The following is a 21200-nucleotide window of genomic DNA, read 5'->3' on the forward strand; positions in this document are numbered from 1 at the left end:
ATCAGTCTGTCAGAGAGTATCGTATTAAAAGCAGAGCTAAATTCAGCAAAGAGCAGCCTGATGGAATGCCCCTGTTGTTATTCCTGTTTCTGTTTGATGAGTGGCTGCACCACAGCATGTTTAAGGGCAGCTGGGACACAGCCTGAAATGAGGGAAGTGTTCATCAATAACACATTAAATAACCCAACAGATTGAAAAACTTACTTAAAAAAACATAAAAGGATTTACTGTCTAAAGAAGTTGTTGTTTCACAATATCAGAATCAGTTAGGCTCAAACTTGTTAAAAGCAGCAAGTCACAATGGGTAAGCAAGACACTCCCCAGCCAAAATAAACGGTTCAGTACCACAAATAGTTTGACAGCTGACCTAAAATATTTTGGGTTTTTTTGTTTTCTCTGATAAAAAAGAGTGAAGCTATGTAAACATACAGGCCTTTAAAGGTTTGAAATGAAAATAATTAGAACTTTTTTATATGCATATTTCAGACTGAAGTGGTTTATTAAAAAGTCGAGTAGAGTCACTTAAAGTAGGAAAAAATATTACAATATAATATTTTCACAGCAGTTTTTGGGACAGTGCATTTTGTGGACTTACATGGATTGTAAGTTACACAAATCATAAAAGAATTGAAGAATATTTTTAGAGTACATTTGGAATCTTTTTTCTTGTGTGGCTGTATTTCTTGTTCTATCCCTTCTTTAGACACATGTCCCTTTCCATGTGTCAATTTAGCATAACGAGGAAAAGGAGAAAAATGAGGAAAAGAAGAAAAAAAGTTGGGTAGACACACTACTGGCCAAAAGTTTTACAACACCATTTTTTCCAGTTATTTACTGCAATTCAAGTCCAATGAATAGCTTGAAATGGTACAAAGGTAAGTGGTGAACTTCCAGAGGTTAAAAAAGTTGAGGTTACCTAAAACTGAAAAATAATATTAATTTCAGAATTAAACAAAAAGGCCTTTTTTAGGCAACACAAAATGGGTTAACAGTTTAAAGCCGTTCCGCAGCAATGGAGGTTGATTAAGCCATGAAAGCTGGTACTACTAATTCCTACAGGTGTTCCAACATTTCTGCTTTTTTACTTACAACCCCCTGTGTCTGCATAAAAGCAGTGTTGGAACACACTGTGGTACCATACCCTCGTGAGCATCAGTTGAACAGAATTGTACTGCAGAAAGCAGTGTGTTGTAAGAAAAATGGCGAGAAAAACACACTTAACAATGGAAGAGAGACAGATCATCATAACACTTAAAACCTTCCAAAAATGCTGAGTTTTTAGTTACTTTCTTGTTGTTGAATCACTGACATTAATAAAGGAAACAAGTGATGCCTGCAGTTCATAAGATTTTAGAATAGAATAGAATAATCCTTTAATTGTCCCACAAGGAGAAATTTGGTTGTAATAGCAGCAAGAAAAACACATATACAAACAAACAGGGCACAGGACACACATTTTTTTTTTTACATATTTACATCAAGGACAATAGTTACCAAAAACTATTCTGAGTTCTTTTTTTTTTTTTTTTGGATCAGTTGTTGATGCACTCTTGGAGTCCTGGGAAGATTCACTGCTGTTCCAAGATTTCTCCACTTGTGGATAATGGCTCTCATCATTTTGAGATCTTTTAGCCTACTTCACTTTGTCAGACATGTTAACTACCCCACACGATGGCTTGTTGATGAATGCATATTATCTTCATTTACAAGAAATGTTTGCACATTCTTGATATTTTTGAATGATTTTGGCTTGACTCTGTATAAAATAGAGCAATTTACAAACATAGTCATCTCATTTCCAGTTAAAAGTTGTCCAATGAAAATCAATTATATTAAACTTTTATCAAAGTCATGACTGAGTTTATTGGAACTGACCCTGAACCCTTTCAGATTTTTAACTTATCCACCAAGGAGAAATGAAGACATTTCAGCTGTTCGGAATATCTTCAGCAACAATTAGGTGATTACTAAAGTCATTATGTTTCACTATCTCAGGAACACAAAGTCAACTGTCATGGCTGTTAGTAGAAGAGGTTTAGTGACTGGCAGTGTTTTCTTTACACGTTAATATTTACTTTGTAGTGATGAATCAAACTATTGTGGGTCAGGTTTTCATGGGCTTCCTGTTCCAACCCCCCCCCCCCCCCGGAAAAAAAACCCTTTAAAAGCCACAACTGATAGTGGCTCTGTTGTTCTTGTTCACACCTTTCTCCTCTCCACATTGCAGCTGAGCTGAGAACAGTTTGAGCCATGCATCCTCAAGGTTACACGACTGACGTTGTGCAATTGCAGGGCATGGGTTATGGTGGATTCCCTGGCCAGCCTGGAGTGGTCCAGCACACTGCTGTGAACATCACCGCAGGGCAACCAGTCATTACAGAGCCCCCCAAAGACCATATCATCTGGTCGCTCTGCTGCTTTGTCTACTCAAATCCTTTTTGCCTTGGACTTGCAGCTCTCATTTATTCCATCAAGGTGAGTTTATTGTGACACATTTTCATTTCATAGAAATAGCATTTTTATGTGTTTGCTCTACGTGATAAGAGAAGATAAAGTTATCCAACATTTTGGGAAATGGATTTGATACAGAAGCCAGAAAATTAAAGACAACCAAGAATAAAAGAATATATAAACAAAAACAAATATAGATGTTTTCAATAAAATAACATGCAACATGATTAAAAAGTTTAAAACTACATAAAAGAAAGGAGTTCAATTAAATGAAATAAGAGTATCAATACGTTTTTATTTTGTGTACATAATATGAAACAAAAAAATTGAAATAAAATTTAATAGAACATTATGTAAAACATTGAAAATGATACAGGACATAACACAGGAAGATAAAATGAATGAAGTGAGATTGAGATAGAAAAATTGTAATAAAATGCAATAAAAGAACAGCAAAAGGAGTGTAATATTCTGGCTTCATAAAATTAACCAGCTCAACTTCAATAAAGGAAAACTGAAACTCAACTTTTACTAAAATGTTACTAAAATTAAAGGCTTACTAAAAGTAGTGAAAGCAATACAGAAAATATCAGACTGAGACAGTAAAGGACTAAATAAACCATAAACACAAAACAGCTGATTTGTGGTAACTTCAAACAATATAAGCTTCCCTCTTTTACATTTTGCAAAATAAAAAAAATCAGTGCTCACAAACCAGAATCTTGTTATTTTCAGTGACTATTAGAGGATTATACATGACATCTGACGTTTTGAGTTTCTGTGGAATTGAAGATGTGCTTGAATCCATTTTTCAAAGTTGAGAAAAGTATATTTTCATTCTTGCAGGCCAGAGACAGGAAGGTGGCTGGAGATGTGGACGGTGCACGGCGTTATGGCTCCACTGCTCGCAATCTCAACATTGCTGCCACAATCATAGCTGCCATTCACTCTTAACCCGAATTAGTTGACTTTACTCGCAAATTGCGAGGAAACCCGTTGCCTTATACCACTTTAGTTTTTACACAAGCTGAAACTAAATACGTTTAGTTTAACTAACATGGAATGTTAAGTTTTTACACAAGCTGAAACTAAATAGGTTTAGTTTGACCAACTTGGAATCATAAGTTTTTACACAAGCTGAAACTAAATATTTTTAGTTTTATTAACATGGAATACTACGTTTTTACACAAGCTGAAACTAAATAGGTTTAGTTTAACTAACATGGAATGTTAAGTTTTTACACAAGCTAAAACTAAATATTTTTAGTTTTATTAACATGGAATACTACGTTTTTACACAAGCTGAAACTAAATACTTTTAGCTGTATTAATATAACATGAATTTTCATATTCATATTTTTTTGTGTAGTCAGAATTATTGAATAACAAGATATTACTTGTTACTGGTACTTACTAAAAAAATTAGATTGTATTTTCCTCTAACAAAATAACTTTTTTATGAATTATAAAAAACATTGTTACAATGAAGTTGGATAGGAAAAAAAACAAAATCTTCAAATGCTCCAATGCATTTTATTTTTAAGAAAAAGCCACAACAAAGCCAATGTTAATTTGTCTGTGTGGTAGTTGAATGTGTGTGTGTTTGTGTGGTAGTTGAATGTGTGTGTGTTTGTGTGGTAGTTGAATGTGTGTGTGTTTGTGTGGTAGTTGAATGTGTGTGTGTTGTGTGGTAGGTGAATGTAACAACCAACAAAAAACAGAATTCCCAAAAATTCCCTGTTACAAACAGGATCTGCACCATCTGCCTACATTAAGGCAGGTCAACAGACATACTAACAAAGACTTTCTAATTAGAACAATATCCAACTCCATCTACAAAGACTTATGATGCAACAACTTAAACAATGTCTGTCTTTCAGGTACAACTCTTCAATTTTTACTTTCACGTCACATGCTTCTGCTCACTTCTAAAGCATCTAAGTGTGTGTGTGTGTGTGTTTGTGTGTATAGAAGTTTATGTGTAGTGTTTTTTGTTTGTAGGTGTTGTATGGGACTGTTCTGACTGGGTGCTGAATGTGTCTGTTTCTGCGTTTTGTGCCTTTTTGTTGGGCTGTTTTACAGAACCAAAAAGGTGAGGAAAAAAAACAAACATGTCACAGTAGAGATGACATCACTTTACATTGTAAGCTGATTTTTCAAAGATTGTATCTTTGGCTTTAGGTCAGTGTGGCCTAATGAGAGCAAAATCTGTTGGATGAACAGAAAGGTCAGCTTCATACTTTTAGGATAGTTAAGATGGAGTGCATACGTGAGTCCAAACAGAATGCACATTGCTTTAGGCAGATCTTGGATGTTTTCCATCACGACTTCTCCCTCAATGATAATTTTCAACAAGGTTGGACTTGGATGCTGGGCAGATGTGAGCACAGCCTCTTCACGCTCAGTGAGAAGAATCCCGATGTCAAGGTCACGGAAAAAATCAGCATCTGATTCCTTGTAAAACAAAAGTACATAATCATTAGAATACTCGTTACAAAAATAAACTTCAATCATGATACCATGAGAGTGTCATAGTGAAATGTAAAAGAAAAGAGTGGAATAGAGGCTTCGGGAACACTTGGAAGTGCTATAAAACAATCTTCATAAGTAGATTGACAGGGTTATTGAAACAAAAAACAACAACCAACCAACCAGCGTTTAAATATGCAGCATAATATAGGAAGGAACGTCGATACACCAATCAAAATGTAGGGGTGGTACCTTCAATTTAATTGGGTCAAAAGCAATTAGAACTGGATCAGTATAAGTGATTTTTCAGACTTGATCCGGTTCTAATTCCATTCTAATTGTGTTAATTACTTCCTTTTATACTTAGACATTCTTTCTTTGCATTCCTTTTGATATTTTATTTTTCATATTATTTTCTTTGTTCTTTTTCCAAATATATTTGTGCATTTCCAGGTTGATTATTGTTTCCTATAACCTCAAAGCGTTTTATTTACTGCAGGCGTCTGTCCAATCAACTCTTGACCTTCTCTGTGCACCTTGCATGTGGGTGAAGCTGTGCCAGGAGACGTTTGGCTAAAAGAACACAAGAGTGTACTTACAAAGCCTGCTTTGAAGAAGGTTGAAGGATTGTCCCCCAGGATGATTGGAAGCCCTCTGAGCACCTGTGTCCGGATTGCAGTTGGGTCAGTAGTCTTTGGGAATGAAACAGAATAACAAATTAGACGACTAAAATAAAACAAAATAACTTATCAGTAAGAAAGCTACTGATCAACAATAAACTGAATTACACAAACTATAGACTGGGACTATGATGTTTGTAAAACCTGTAAAGAACAATACTAAACATAATTTGTATGAACTTACATTGGTCTGTTGTGAAATCTGAGTCAACAACTGTCCAACATTCCCTCTCTTGGAACGAAATAACTCAAGGAAACGAGGACTGTGCCGATCGATGTTCTCATAAAATTCCTGCTTGAGGTTCTTGCCCACAATCCTGCTGAACTCCATGAACACCTGAAAAATACAGAAAGAGAGAGAGAGTAAAAAAAAAGCACTTAACATAACCAACCTGTACAAGACAAGCCATCTGCAAAGTAGAGCTGGAGAAACAGCCATGAATGTCATTTTTGTGGAATTTTAAGTTTTGATGTTTCTATGTATAAACGACATGCTCCACATTAAAGTCATCCATGTTTTCCTTAAAGGGGTCAAAAGAAATCGACATCTAGGCACATTATATAAAACACAGATAGTTATTAGTTATCTTTGCTTTTGTGAACATACCTGATCTTCTGTGAAGAGGGCAGGCCAGCGTTTCACCATCATGTTTATGGGGGTTCAGAGTCCACAACCTCTTTTCTTCTCAAAGCAAAAGTCTGATCCATCTTTTGTTTTACAAGAAGTCCATTTGGGGTTCTCTTCTGCATTTCATCAGCCAAGTCCTTACGGGCCTCTTCCAGGGCAGCTTGATCAAATCCATCCGGAAAGTTGGGCAAGTAGTTGATTTCACCTTTCTTTGCCTTTTTTATCCGCTTGTTTGCTGGTTGTCCATCTGATGAATGCCTTCCCCGCTTACCGGCATTTACTGCAACATCAAGGCATCCTGATTGCCTGCGCTTTGTTCTATAATTTCCCATTTTATGCTTTAGACTATTTTTCCAACCACAACAGCGAGTGACAGAGCCTCGCTCCTGGAGACAGGGGTGTTTGTTTATCAGTGCTGTTGCAACACTTTCAAACTGAGCAGCAGTTGGGTATGCTGTGTAGCTATACATGCTTTCTGCCAGTCTCTCTAGTATCTCATGTTTCAGCTCTTTTGAGACCTTAAGGTGTGTTCCTTCACTCATAAACAGCAAATCTGCTTGCCTCAGTCTATACTCCACATCAACAGAAAATGTTGGAATGTCAAAAAATTCTGGCCATGGTTCACGTCGATCCTGAGGTGAATGTGAGAGTATCTCTGTATCTGCAGTACTTGTGTCGCTAAAGACGTCATCAGATGAGACAGGCACCAGGTCAAAGACAGGCAGGACTTTAATGGTTGGTTTTTCTGGAAGTTCTTGAAGATCTGTTAGATTACATAGTTCATTATTGAATTCAGGGTCTTGGAATTGGAGACTGAAGTTGTATTGAAGTCCCAGTGACTCTCGAAGCTTGGTTATCAAGTCTTTTACTGTAGAAGGCCTTGAATGTAGGATGACTTTCCTTATATCTGCCTCTGTTAGAATGACTCTCATGGTCATTTTCTGGTTTGCAGTCATCTTGGAAATAGAAACAACAATTAGAATATAACTTTACATATAAAAAAAGGAATTTAACGGCTAAACAATCACTATGTGCATCACAAAAATAGTTGATTAATGCATTTGTTGCCTAAATTCAGTACACTTTTTTTCCTTCAGAAGAAACATCACTATGAAAATAATTAAGATAACTTAAATGATAGAAGTGTTTATGATTTCAAGTCAAAATATTTGAGAGCATCATACTGGGCTTTGGAAAACACTGAACAAGCTGAACTATCACCAACACAGAAACAAGTTATGAGTACTATCCAGAGGGGGAAAAAACTATGGATGTCCATGAGATTGAAGTTGTACATCCAATAAATGTGTGTTGTTTTTGTTGGTGTTGCTTGTGTCTGTGTGGTACATGACTTTGTTGTTTGTCTTGGTGTTCTATGTAAGATAAGAAAATTATGATTTATCCTGAGATTTAAGTGGTAATTCCATTTTTTAGTCTATTTCTATAGAAGCCCCCTACTCAAATGTACAAGAAAAACATTTACTAAAATAGTCAGACATTTATGAAAAAATATAAAACCCTTCTCAGACTGTATTATTATATATTTCATCATGAGCTCTAAAATTAGACAAAAAACCTTACAGTCTAGACTGATTGCAGAAACCACACTTTTGCTTTTTAGCATATAATATGACGCTTGAGGGTCACTACTAAATGTTGACCATATGTGTATGCTGGAAGAGGGAACACATCATTTAGATCTTTCAGCTGCACCACACACAGAGAGGGGTTCCTGCTGTCACAGATGAGTTCAAAAGACCTCAGATGCTCGTGGTACCAAGCAGTCATCTCATTACAAATAAACAGGATCTCGGTGTTGAGTGCCACTATCTGTTTGATCTGCCTAAATGAAGGTAGCCCAGCGCATGAACCAACAGAGACTATCATGCCAGAACGATATGTAACTCCATCTACAGAGACTGATGATGCAACAAGCACTGATGTGAGCTGAGGAACTTTCCGGCAGAAAACCTGTTGGACATCCTCAGGATAAGATCTGATTGATGCTGTAGTGACCTTGTCCATTTCAACTGATGGCCTGAAAAATGAACTTGTGTCCAAATAGTAAGCCATCATTTTCTGATGCTTAACAGCCAATGTCAGAGCTACATTTTTGAAGTTGTGGGCATTACGTATGACCCGTTTGAAGAATTTGTGTTTCCCCTCAAATCGCATTGTCCAAACGTCTGAAAGGGGACCAAATGCTTTGATCAGCTCGGGGTAATGCTCGAGGTAGTGATGTTTTGGCCGTAATCTAAAATCTGGGAATGTTGTTTGCAACAATTCTCTGTGTTCTGACACTTTGCAGTCAAGGAAATGTACTGACTCTTCAGTGTGCTTTGTTGCAACAGCCAACTCAACAATCTCTTTTAGGAGCAGTAAAATGTTCCATGCATCGTCTCCCTCAGGGACTTTATGGCCAATGATAAGTGGGAGCAGCCTAAGTAGAGCCCAGTTCTCATGGCCATTGCCACCAATGGTCCCTTTGGTAGAGAAGCTGTGGGAAATTGGCTGAGGCTGGTCAGTTTTGTCATCAAAGGCATATTCAAAAGCTTTTATAGCATAGTTCAGTGTGTCTATGGTAAAATATTTTTAGAAATCATGTTTGAAATGCAGAGTGATAGCTCAACAGGAACAATCCCTTCCAAAAGGTCATGGAGGATGTCGGGGGATACCCATGGACAACGTGAAAATGCTCCAGACCATCAGTCAGTACACACTCTCCTTTAACACCATATTGTTTTGCCTTAGTAGGATCCTGCTTTACCTCCTGCACCTGCTGATTGTGAGCATCAATAGTGCGGGGTTCAAAAGCACCTGAATTTACCTCTTTGGCTTGCATCTCGTCCCTTGTTGCCATGCAGAACCTGCAGAATCTGTCCACCGTAAAGCTTTCGAAGAATCCTGCCAGAGAATGAGCAGCCAGGTTATCTGCAGCCACATATACAACTGTCCCTTTAACACATTCTCCCAACTTCTCAACATAGACACCATGTTGCTCCAAAGAAGCTAGATCTTGAATGAGTGGGTGGAGAATTTTTGCATAGCCAAATTCTTTCACATAAGAGGCTTTACACAAGACAGCAAGCTGGATGGAGTGGAGTGTGGATCTGTACTTTGATGGGACATTAGCTATCACCCAATACACTGCACTCATTTTGTGTTTCTTTCTAGATGTTCCCAAAGGGTTGGACACTTCAAAATCATCTGTATATAGTCCAACAGCGATTTTGAATTCATCCCCTTTAAGGAGGTCATTTTCATTACAGTATGTACCATCTCTGTATGAACTGTACTCATGTTGCACATGCTTTTGGATGGAAAGAGCTTTATCCAAAATGTCTGCCCTACTCAACATCTTCTGTAGCATTGGATGCAAAGGTACATATACAGCACTACATTTTTTTCCTCTTTCAATAAGGTACTCTACTGGTTTAACCTCTGTAAAGTTTTTATTCACATATGCTGCTCTCCTTTTTGTAGTTGATAAGGGGCCATTCTTGCCACAGAATTTCATCATTACATTACCCTTTTCAGCAGCCCTTACTAATTCTTCCACAACAGAATCTTCCACATTTGTATGTGGTTTGAGAATTTCCTTGACTGCATTATGCAGCAGTGGCTGGGCTAGTTCACAAATCTGTAGCAGCTGTTTTATAACTTCTTGTACTGTATTTTCTGGAATGTGTAGCACTGTTTGCATCTTTAAAAAAAGAGCAGCAAGATTGTGCTCCAGCTGTTTTTCTAAATCATGAAGATCTTCATTGGTAGAGTCCTCATTGTCTTCCGATTCGGAGGTGTCATTGGGAGGCTCGTGATATTCTTGTGCCATTTCATTAGTTACATTACCAGCAACAATTTCCGGCCTGAACATCCTCCAGTCGAGTGTTCTGTGCTCTTTACTTCTGTGTGCATTAAATGTAGAATACACACTGGTGTGAAAGTTGCAGCCATTAAATGGACACTGGACTCTGTGATTTACCTTCAAATGTGTACTGCGCAAGTGAGTGAGGAAGACTGCTTCTGTGCAGGGTGCAGAAAAGTCACATGACTGACACTGAAAGGTTACTTGTGCAGTATATATTGGCTGTGGAACCTGGGTTTTTTGGTGGATCTTTGCTAAGTGAACCTTGAGTGCATTCATGGAGTTGAATGTGCACACACATTCTTGGTGTAAGCAGGGAAATGGGGCTGTTCTTCCATAGTTTCCGTGTTTTAACCGGTAATGTTTTAAAAGGTAACCCCTTTTCTCACACATAAACTCACAATACTTACACTTCCACAGCATCTTCACAACACAAGGATCTGTAAAACATAAAACAAGAAAACTATCAGACCAAAATAATATTGCTGTATAACACAAAAAAGTAATAGAACCAAAATATATGTGTTACCATAAAACTGGCACGTAAATAGGTAAGAGAGAGTGAGGGAGAACGAGAACAGAGTTCCTACAGGTTAGTTAGTCTTTTTAAGACCTTTTATGTTAAAAATGAAAGGTGGCAGTATGTGTAAAAGTTGATAACAAGCCAAGCAGAGTTGTGAAAAATTAAAGAACACTTCAGAAGGCCACAAGAAAGTTTGTCTAACAATGTTGTTTTTTAACGTTGTTACATTTTTTTAATGTTAATCATTTCTCTAAGACATCGTGTTCTGAGTTTCTGACCTGGGTCATCATAGTGTTCTAAATCGTTGATTCAGCAAATATAAACTTATGTTACCCTATATATCAAAGTAATTGTGGTTGACAAATTAAACTGACTAAATCTAACTTTATTATTCTGCTGACAATAATAGATGGACTCTAGCTAGCAATAAGTAGCCTATATATTACCGATATGCACCAAGTTTAAACCGTACAGTAAGTGACAGCGTCAAAAAATACCTCCAAGCTTTTTGGTGTTGCATGTTCCAACAAAGATATTTATACTACTTATTTTACATACTAACCGTTCAAGGCGTTCAATGCTGCTGAGAAAATGTCGGCAACAGTCTGCTTTCTTCCCTCCCGCAGAGTCCGCGTTGAATCCGTTGCAGAGGCCTTGTGGGGCGCCCAGTGAAGTTTTGAATTAGGCCCCTCCCCTTTGTTATAAAACTAAACACACCAAGTTAATTCTACTAAACCGGATTAGTGGCACTTACTATTTCAGCTAAAAAGTACAATTAACTAATGTTGTTTAGTAATGATAGCAGGTTTTTACAAAACATAACAGTATAAGTAATGATCACTCAGAAGTTTAACTAGAAACAAAATCTGGGTTTACAGTGTTGGGTTCCTGATTTTCATTATTACATTCACTGTAATTAGGGTTCAAACAGCTTCCTATTCCAGTTACAGTTACAACCATCAATATTAATCACATTTAAGCATTTCCTGCTGTTGTGATTTGGTCCCATTTGTGTTTTCCTGCTTAAAATAAATTTTGCAACCTTCTAGAACTTTTAATAGCATCATCTGGGGAAGAAAAGCCATTTTACAAAAGTCTTAATGGAAGTCTTCTCTATTTCTTTACTGACAAGTTTTATTTTCAGACTTTGTTACTTGATGCAGAAATCCTGTCAGCAAATAATTAAGAATTAAAAAGCTTCACATTTCAATAAAGGTCTCCCTATTTTACTATGCTTTACATATTTTTGACTAATTATAATTATAATTAACTGGATGTCATCAACTGGTGACATAGATTTTTTTTTATACCATGAGTGGGTAAAAGGGCAGAGTGGTGAGTTATCCTTCTCTGAAAATGTATAAACTGACGTCTCAGTCGTGTGCAGCTCCAGAAAATACTACAGCAGTTATACATTTAGTTGGATCAGATTTTCAAACCTAGAAGTGTCCCTGGGCCAGACATTTGAAGCAGCTTGTAAGCAACAAGTAATGATAAACTTCAAACCAATATAAAGGAACTAATGAAAAAAAGTAATATTTATTCATTGTTTCACTTTTAAACTTGATCACATCTGAAAGCATGCACATGAATAAGTGCATAAAAATAACAAATGAGTTGTAACTGAACAGAATCTGAAGTAGCAGAAATTTAAAAAAAAAATTAAAAACAAAAACATTTTGTCCATATCTGACATCTGAATGTGCACAACATTAATGATTCAATCATATCAAAGCCATCACTGCAGAAAGTCATTACATTATACCATGATGGAACATAATTTTAACTGTAAGTCAGGCATGGCCTGATACATATCCAGTAATGTTAATATTTAGGCTACATTTACCCTGTTTACATTAGTCGGAAAAGTTATTTATCCATTTTGTTGTTCTGTGCATTGAATGGGAGCTGATTTTTATTGAGTTCATGTGTGAAAAGCCTGAATCACATCTGTATGTTGATCCAAACACAATGAGCATGACTGCAACTTTGATAAGGGGAATGATGTATGTTAACCTCAGTCCCAAACTTTGCAGCTCCTGTGCTGTGGCTACAGATGACTGCATGTCAGCAAGTTCTAGTAGGTTGTGTTACACCCCAGCCCAGGGGAAGTGGGTGTGCAACACAAGGAAAATTTAAAAAAAGGAAAATGCCCCCCAACCCCTGCTCTCAAGGAAGATGAGCCAAAAACTGCCACAAATTTACAACATCCAGTCAGTTTATTAAGTCCCAAAAGGCAGCGGGCGTCAGGGTGAGCATGGCCAAAACAACAAACAAAACTCTCTAGATATGAAATGCAACTGGCTTACTTACACAGAAAAACCCCAAAAGAAAATACAGGTTTCTTACCTGCCTCCCTAACCAAAAACAGGAGAAAAGGTTCCAAAAGAAAATGGCTTCTCACCTGTACAGCTACCGAGTAAAAGTATTTACAACTATTTGCAACAAAACTATTTACAACACAGCAAAAGCTTCTCACTCCAGAACACAGATTCATACGCAGCCACATGCACAGTTCGTTGGGAACAGGAAGTAGGCGGGGAAGTGCCCTGTGCCGCCAACAAAAAACTGTACTTAAGCTGCGAGAAACCGCCTCTGTCCGCCGATCAACGGACCCTGACCCTAATCCTAATCCTAACCCTAACCCTTTAATAAACGGTAAGCAGAATTGATATTGTCCTTGCAACATTGGAATTTCATAAATGCACGAATGGCTTGGCGCGCAAAAGAATAACGTCACAACAATGTGATTGGTCACTTGCAATGTTGAACCTGGAACAACATTTTCATGATGATCTGGGAACAACACCAACACGACGATATCAGATCATCCCTCATTTATAGCTGGCCTCTCCTAGTCCTCCACCAATGGTCAGCCTCCACCTGGAACTCATAACATGAATAACACAGGACACAAACTATTCCACCCTCTGGTGTGGCAGACAAAAACACAGTGCAAAACATCCATAACAGTGAATCATAACATAGTTTGATTCATGATCTAGACAGCGCATCAGCCATGACATTATCTAAGCCCTTCTTGTAACGGATTTCAATGTTAAAGTCTTGGAGGTGTAAAGACCAGCGCATGAGGGGTTGGTTGCTGTTCTGCATCCGAGATAATAACACGAGGGGGTTATGGTCGGAAAATACAATGGTTGGTAGAGGATTGGACCCAAGGTACACTTCGAAATGCTGCAAGGCAAGCAGCAATGCTAAAGCCTCCTTTTCAAGCGTGCTATAATGCAGCTGGTGTTTTATGAATTTTTTTGAAAAGAAACAGGATGGTCAACACCATGTTCATCCTCCTGCAGGAGCATGGCGCCAGCCCCCAAAGCGGTAGCATCCACCTCAAGCTTCAATGAACATGTAAAGTCAGGGGCAGTAAGTACAGGAGCACTGCAGAGGAGAGCCTTGGGAGCTTCAAAGGCACACTGACATGTCTCTGACCACACGAACGGTGACTTACAACTGGGAAGACTGGTTAACGGGGCTACTACCTCAGAGAAGGTTTTGCAGAAACCACGGTAGTAACCGGCCATGCCTAAAAAAACGATGCAGCTTTTGACATATTTGAGGAGCTGGGAAGTCTAATATTGCCTGCACTTTCGCAGCAACAGGGAGGACTCGACCACGTCCTACTTGCTTGCCCAGGTAGGTTACAACAGCCTTTCCAAACTCACATTTAGCCAAGTTTAGTGTCAGAGGGGTATCACGCAGGTGGTCAAATATTTCGCTAAGGGTTTTGAGGTGTTCAGTCCAGGTGGATGAATAGGCCACTATATCCTCCAAATACACTTCACAATTTCTGACTCCACGTAACACAGTGTTCATCAGTCACTGGAATGTGCCTGGGGCATTTCTTAACCCAAATGACATGACGGTGTATTGCAAAAAATGGTCAGGTGTAACAAAGGCACTGAGTTTGGATGCACGTTTAGTTAACGGAACTTGCCAGTATCCCTTTAGGAGGTCAAGCTTGGTTACAAAGGTTGCTGAACTGACACGGTCGACCAAGTCATCCATGCGTGAGAGTGGGAAAGAGTCTGGTTTTGTAACAGCATTTACTTTTCGGTAGTCATTACAGAAACATGAGGTTTGATCGGGTTTTGGATCAAGCAGTGATGGGGATCTCCAAGAGCTATTGCTGGGAATAGCAAAACCATGGTCAAGAAGATACTGGACTTCTTGCTGCATTATGGCACACTTTGTGGGATTTACTCTATATGCATGTTGCTTTATGGGCTTGTGATCACCCACATCAATATCGTGGCTCAGCATGCCTGTTTGAGTGGGGATATCACTGAAAAGAGTTGGGTAATTTTTAATGAGCTCACGGACATCAGATTTGGCAGGATCAGACAGATGGGCCAAATTGGTATCCAAGTTGGCCAAGATTTCAAAATTCCTCAGACAGAGAAACAGAGCTGTGCCTGTCATCCAACCCATCATCGCAGGGATTAAACAAGGGTTGAGAGACGGATAGTGAAGCAACAGGTGAAGCAGCAGACAAACCAGAGCATTCACGATCAATGTACTCTTTTAGCATGTTGATATGACAGACGCGACTTTTCTTCTTACGGCCAGGGGTTAACACAACGTAATCTGTTTCACTCAGTTTGCGCTCAATGACATACGGACCGGAAAATTTTGCCTGCAAGGGAAAACCAACACATGGTCACCTGACTGGAAAGTCCACAGTACGGACTTTTTATCAAAATTGGTTTTCATTTTGACCTGAGCCTCTGCCAGCGCATCACGGGCAAAATTGCAGGCATTGTGCAGCATCTCTCTAAATGAAGTAACGTAGTCCAGAACGTTTTCTCTTGGTGGATGCTTGTTCGAGAGAAACTTCTCTTTAAGGAGGCGTAACCACGCACGGTGTGGCCAAAAACTAGCTCAGCTGGACTGAACCCCAATGATTCCTGGCATGTCTCCCTGATAGTGAACAACAGTAGTGGTAACCCCTCATCCAACTCACGGCTTGACTCAGTGCAAAATTTGTGACGCATGTTTTTTAGGGTTTGGTGAAACCGTTCTAGTGCACCTTGACTCTCCGGGTGATACACACTGGAAGTGTAATATTCAACGCTGACCTCTGTCATGACTTGGGCAAATATTTTAGACCAAAAATTTGTGCCTTGATCTGTTTGGATGCGTTTAGGTAACCCAAAGGTAGAAAAGAACTTAACAAGTGCTTTCACAATCCCACTGGTTTTTAATGAGCGCAACGGAATGGCCTCAGGATAGCGGGTGGCAGTGCACATCATGGTGAGGAGGTATTGGTTTCCAGATTTTGTTTTTGGAAGAGGACAGACACAATCAATGATAACATCCTCGAATGGCTCTCCAACGACTGGAATGGGTTGCAACGGAGCAACAGGTATCACCTGATTTGGTTTACCTGTAAGCTGACATGTATGGCACGAGCGGCAGAAGTTTACTACATCAGATCTGAGACCAGGCCAAAAGAAGTAACAGAGGACACGGTTGTATGTTTTTGTGATTCCCAAGTGACTGGACATGATGTGGTCATGTGCTAAGCTTAGGACCTGGGAACGGAACGACTGCGGAACAACAATTTGCTGCTCTCCCTCATGTGTGCAGCCAGAACTGGGAGCCCATTAGCGCATCAGCACACCATCCTCAATGAGGTAAGATGCAGATTTCCCACACTTAGCTTCCTTCACATAAGCCCAACAGGATGACAAGCTTTCATCATTTTCCCGGGCTTCTATAAGCTTTTCTCTATCTTTTTTTTTTTCCCCACCTGTCCCGTTTGGATCTTTTGCCATCAGAATTATTGCCTAAAGGCCAAGAAAGATGCCCAACGAATTTACACCCTCACAAATGAGCGACTGTTTTGCCCCAGTGTCACGCAGAATGTTAACAGCAACTTTCTTTTCTCCTCCCACCAAAGAAGCAAAACCTTTTGACACGAATGGCTTGAACTCGTCATCTATTCTGTCCTTTTCAGTTTTAAGTACAGTCATTCCTTCTGAAGCATAAGGTTTGGTTTGCAGAAAGCTGATAGGGGGAAGGAGATTTAGCCTTCCTGTACTGTTTCTTTCTCTTAAGAACGGGACAGGCAGCAATAAGGTGTCCTTGCTCATGGCAATAGTAGCACTCTCCATTTTCAGTGGCTCCGGTGGTGATACGACGGATGTTCTTTGGAGACCTGATTTTTGGGCTAACTGAGTGTGGTGTGTTGTGAACAGGAGATGAAAACACACCTTTGTGTGTCAACGCAAACTCATCAGCCTGTACAGCAGCAGCAGAGAGAGTTGTAAACTTCTGCTCATTTAACCCTTGTGCTCCCCTTCGGGGCAGCCCCAGACCCCGGGGGTCCCAGAGTACCCCACCCTCAGTAGAGACCGGTGAATGAAAATGTAAAAAAAAAACCAGAACGATCATTTGGAGTCAAAGAGTGCCCCAGAGCGATTCTAACCCTTCTGCTCCCCTTCGGGGTAGCCCCAGACCCCGGGGGTCCCAGAGTACCCCACCCTCAGTAGAGACAGGTGAATGAAAATGTAAAAAAAACCACCAGAACGATCATTTGGGGTCGAAGAGTGCCCCAGAGCGATTCTAACCCTTCTGCTCCCCTTCGGGGCAGCCCCAGACCCCGGGGGTCCCAGAGTACCCCACCCTCAGTAGAGACAGGTGAATGAAAATGTAAAAAAAAACCCAGAACGATCATTTGGGGTCAAAGAGTGCCCCAGAGCGATTCTAACCCTTCTGCTCCCCTTCGGGGTAGCCCCAGACCCCGGGGGTCCCAGAGTACCCCACCCTCAGTAGAGACAGGTGAATGAAAATGTAAAAAAAAAAACCAGAACGATCATTTGGGGTCGAAGAGTGCCCCAGAGCGATTCTAACCCTTCTGCTCCCCTTCGGGGCAGCCCCAGACCCCGGGGGTCCCAGAGTACCCCACCCTCAGTAGAGTCAGGTGAATGAAAATGTAAAAAAAACCCAGAACGATCATTTGGGGTCGAAGAGTGCCCCAGAGCAATTCTAACCCTTCTGCTCCCCTTCGGGTAGCCCCAGACCCGGGGTCCCAGAGTACCCCACCCTCAGTAGAGACAGGTGAATGAAAATGTAAAAAAAAAACCAGAACAATCATTTGGGGTCGAAGAGTGCCCAGAGCGATTCTAACCCTTCTGCTCCCCTTCGGGGCAGCCCCAGACCCCGGGGGTCCCAGAGTACCCCACCCTCAGTAGAGTCAGGTGAATGAAAATGTAAAAAAACCCCAGAACGATCATTTGGGGTCGAAGAGTGCCCCAGAGCGATTCTAACCCTTGTGCTCCCCTTCGGGGCAGCCCCAGACCCCGGGGGTCCCAGAGTACCCCACCCTCAGTAGAGACAGGTGAATGAAAATGTAAAAAAAAAAAAAACAGAGCGATCATTTGGGATCGAAGAGTGCCCCAGAGCAATTCTAATGGGTTCGTCAGGGGATCGGGAAAGAAAACGTAGCACTTGGGGACCATGCACAGAAGCTGCTGCGGCAGCATGGGGGTCATTGATACCCCAGTACATGAAAATGAAGCATAATCACAATAATGATAATAATCATAATAATAATAATAAGAAGAAGAAGAAGAAGAAGAAGAAGAAGAATACAACACACAGACGCTTCTGAGGTTTATTTTATTTTATTTGAAATTACACTCACAATACAACTGAGGCAATCTGGAAGGCAAAATAAAAGTCAACAACGGGGTTGAATCAGCCTTTCAAGACAAACGAATCTCAGTAGATATGTCAAGAACAGGTTTACATGAAAAAAAAAAGGTTTACATGAAAAAATATCAACAAACTGTCGGTGTTTCAGGCGCTCGGTGCTGTACAGCGCCTCCGGTGGCTGTGAATACATGATAAAAATATCACCGTAGGATGCATGCATTGAAGGAATCAGCCTTTTGTGACAAACGAATCTCAGTAATCTCCTTTGTAACACTCTGTGACCAGCCGCAGCTGGCCGATTTTCACCACATCCTCTCCCACCACTTAGTCGCCCTCTGCCTGTTTTCTGAGACAGCTGTCGGTGACAGACTCGGGCGAAACGTCCTCTTTGAAAGCGTACGCATGGATGGTGTTTCCGGACGCACTCTTTCCCGATCCTGTTTTACCGACCAGAAGGAGTCTCAGTTCTTCACGGGTCGCAGAGCCTGCGGGGTTGGGGAAATGATGGTAACATTTGAATCATTCTAGAAAAAAATAAAAAATAAAACACTACCTTACACTAGGCTATTCTTTTGTTATTTTTGTATCGAGGTTGACAGCAAGCAGTTTGTCCACATAAAGCGAGTACCACAAGCAGCACACAACCCTGGGATTGCATTTTACCTTTGTATCGACGTTGACATTGAGCAGTTTGCCCACATAACGCGAGTAGCACAACCAGCACACATCCCTGGATCCGGCCTTTGGTCGGCAACATTTTCAGTAAGCTAAGAAAAGGAGAAAGAAAAAAGAGGTTAAATTAAGGGACATTCAAGGAAAGTCTTTCATGTCAGATTAGCAAGTTAAACCAAACTGAAAATACACGTTGAATAAACCATGGCCCCAAACTGGTTGGTTGTCCCATGTGTTTCCACATAGCTGGTCCGGGCGCACACACAATGAGCCCTGGTTTCGCGACGCAGGCGTAGCAACAACCTCCTTCTCCTCCTCACTGCCGCCTGTGTGTGTGTGTGTGGGGGGGGGGGGTACTGGGTTCCTCACAGACGGTGGTGTTTGCGAAACCCGCCCTCGCCAAAGCTAAGGGCTCGCCAGCAGGGCCCGTGAGAGCGAGGGTCCAAGTCCAAACGGACGGCTGTGTTCGCGAAACCTACCCTCCACAGAGCTAAGCGTATGCTAGCGAGGCGCTTGAGAACGATGTAGAGAGAGCAAGGATGAGGAGGAGGCAAGGAGTATCTGAAGTCCAACTGGAGGGCGGTGTTCACATAATAGGCAGGCCAAGCAGCTGCTCTTTCACTAGCGAGGCACATGAGAACGATGGAGAGGGAGCGAGAAGGACAAGGAGCAACGGAGAGCCCGAGGTCCAACTAGAGGGCGGTGTTCGTGAAACCCGCCCTCCTCCGCGGACCTAAACATACGCTAGCGAGGAGCATAAACGGAGGGCCGTGTTCGCGTAATGGGCAGGCCAAACGGCTGCTCTTTCACTAGCGAGGCACTTGGGAATGATAGAGAGGGATCGAGAAGGACGAGGAGCAACGGAGAGCCCGAGGGCCTCACCGAAGGGGGTGTTCGCGAAACCGGCCCTCCGCAGACCTAAGCCTACGCTTGCGAGGAACATAAACCGAGGGCTGTGTTTGCGTAATAGGCAGGCCAAACAGCTGCGCTTTCACTAGCGAGGCTGTTGAGAACAATGTAGAGGGAGCAAGGATGAGGAGGACGCAAGCAATGTCTGAAGTCCAAACGGAGGGCGGTGTTCGCGTAATAGGCAGGCCAAGCAGCTGCTCTTTCAATAGCGAGGCGCAGGAGAAAGACTGAGAAGGAGCAAGGAGGACGAGGAGCAACGGAGACCTTGATGTCCTCACCAACGGCGGTTTTCGCGAAACCCAACCTCTGCAAATCTAAGCGTACTCTAGCGAGGAGCATGACAAGGATGTAGAGGGAGCAAGGATGACGAGGAGCAATGAAGAACCCGAGGTCCTCACCGAAGGGGGTGTTCACGAAACCCGCCCTCCACAGACCTAAGCGTATGCTAGCGAGGAGCATGAGAACAATGTAGAGGGAGCAAGGATGAGGAGGAGGCAAGGAGTGTCTGAAGTCCAGACGGAGGGCGGTGTTCGTGTAATAGGCAGGCCAAGCAGCTGCACTTTCACTAGCGATGCGCAGGAGAACGATGGAGAAGGAGCAAGGAAGACAGGGAGCAACGGAGAGCCCGAGGTCCTCACTTAGGCCCATTTACGCGTAACCCGGGCCCATCCGCCTAAGCGCTCACCTGCGAGGAGCAGGAGAACAGAGCAGAAGGAGGAAGGAGGACAGGGAGGCAGGAAGAGTCCGAAGTCCAACTGAGGCCGGTTTACGCGAACACTGCGAAGAAGGAGACATTGATGATGATGATGATGATGACAATGATGATGTGAAGTTGATAGTTGTTTCCTCCAGTGGTTGCCATCGTAACTTACGAATGTGCGTTGGGGTTGCGAATTACCCCATCGCGATTACAAAGGGGTCACAGTGTACCCACGGAGCAGAGAGCAACCCCGGTCCTCATGAAGGTCGGTTTACGCGTAACCCGGGGTCCATTCGGCTAAGCGCTCGCCTGCGAGGAGCAGGAGAACGGAGCAGAAGGAGCAAGGAGAACTAGGAGGCTGTGAGAGTCCGAGGTCCTCACTTAGGCCGGTTTACGCGTAACCCGGGGCCCATCCGGCTAAGCCGTCCCCTGCGAGGAGCAGGAGAACCGAGGAGCAGGAGGTAGGAGGACTGGGATGTAGGAGGTGTCCGAGGTCCTCATGGAGGCAAGTTTACGCGAACACTGCCCTCTGCAAAGCTAAGCGTCCGACAGCGAGGCACAGGAGAACCGAGGAGAAGGAGGAAGGAGGACGGGGACTCAGGGAGAGTCCGAGTTCCTCACTTTGG

General features: G+C 41.7%; 2 protein-coding genes across 5 annotated transcripts in view; one reads left to right on the top strand and one right to left on the bottom strand.

Annotated features, from left to right (window-relative positions):
* LOC100690545 (dispanin subfamily A member 2b) overlaps window positions 1-11826 on the top strand; it is a 39247-nt gene extending 27421 nt beyond the window's left edge. Inside the window, exons 1-3 of one of the 2 annotated variants that reach the window (XM_003443845.3) lie at window positions 2207-2475; window positions 3298-3394; window positions 11497-11826. In XM_003443845.3, the coding sequence (XP_003443893.3) occupies window positions 2251-2475; window positions 3298-3394; window positions 11497-11585 (411 nt within the window). In that variant the 5' untranslated portion in view covers window positions 2207-2250 and the 3' untranslated portion in view covers window positions 11586-11826. Of the gene's footprint in view, window positions 1-2206; window positions 2476-3297; window positions 3395-11496 lie in introns of those variants that run through there. The other variant, XM_025909297.1, reaches the window with a different exon arrangement.
* Window positions 4476-11331, bottom strand: LOC109202925 (uncharacterized). Of its 3 annotated transcripts, none has more exons than XR_002062937.2 (7): window positions 11179-11331; window positions 10504-10533; window positions 9056-9159; window positions 6208-7184; window positions 5785-5937; window positions 5520-5612; window positions 4476-4905 (listed from the first exon to the last, which is right to left on the bottom strand). XR_002062937.2 is itself a non-coding variant. In XM_025909296.1 (7 exons), the coding sequence occupies exons 4-7, from the start codon at window positions 6247-6249 to the stop codon at window positions 4588-4590; spliced, it is 606 nt and encodes a 201-aa protein (XP_025765081.1). In that variant the 5' UTR covers window positions 6250-7184; window positions 9056-9132; window positions 10504-10533; window positions 11179-11323; the 3' UTR covers window positions 4476-4587. The 3 variants fall into 3 exon arrangements, 1 of the variants encoding a protein (XP_025765081.1); XR_002062938.2 differs by having other exon boundaries at window positions 9056-9132; window positions 11179-11324; XM_025909296.1 differs by having other exon boundaries at window positions 9056-9132; window positions 11179-11323.
* Window positions 11827-21200: the final 9374 nt, after the last annotated feature.

This window comes from Oreochromis niloticus, linkage group LG7 (assembly GCF_001858045.2).
Source record: "Oreochromis niloticus isolate F11D_XX linkage group LG7, O_niloticus_UMD_NMBU, whole genome shotgun sequence".
NCBI lineage: Eukaryota > Metazoa > Chordata > Actinopteri > Cichliformes > Cichlidae > Oreochromis > Oreochromis niloticus.

Coding starts and splice junctions, on each gene's coding strand:
- LOC109202925 (XM_025909296.1), bottom strand. CDS start 6,249: ATGATGGTGAAACGCTGGCCTGCCCTCTTCACAGAAGATCAG. Junction 5,613..5,784: donor AGATTTCACAACAGACCAAT/GTAAGTTCATAC, acceptor TCATTCCCAAAG/ACTACTGACCCAACTGCAAT. Junction 4,906..5,519: donor CCTTCTTCAAAGCAGGCTTT/GTAAGTACACTC, acceptor TTGTTTTACAAG/GAATCAGATGCTGATTTTTT.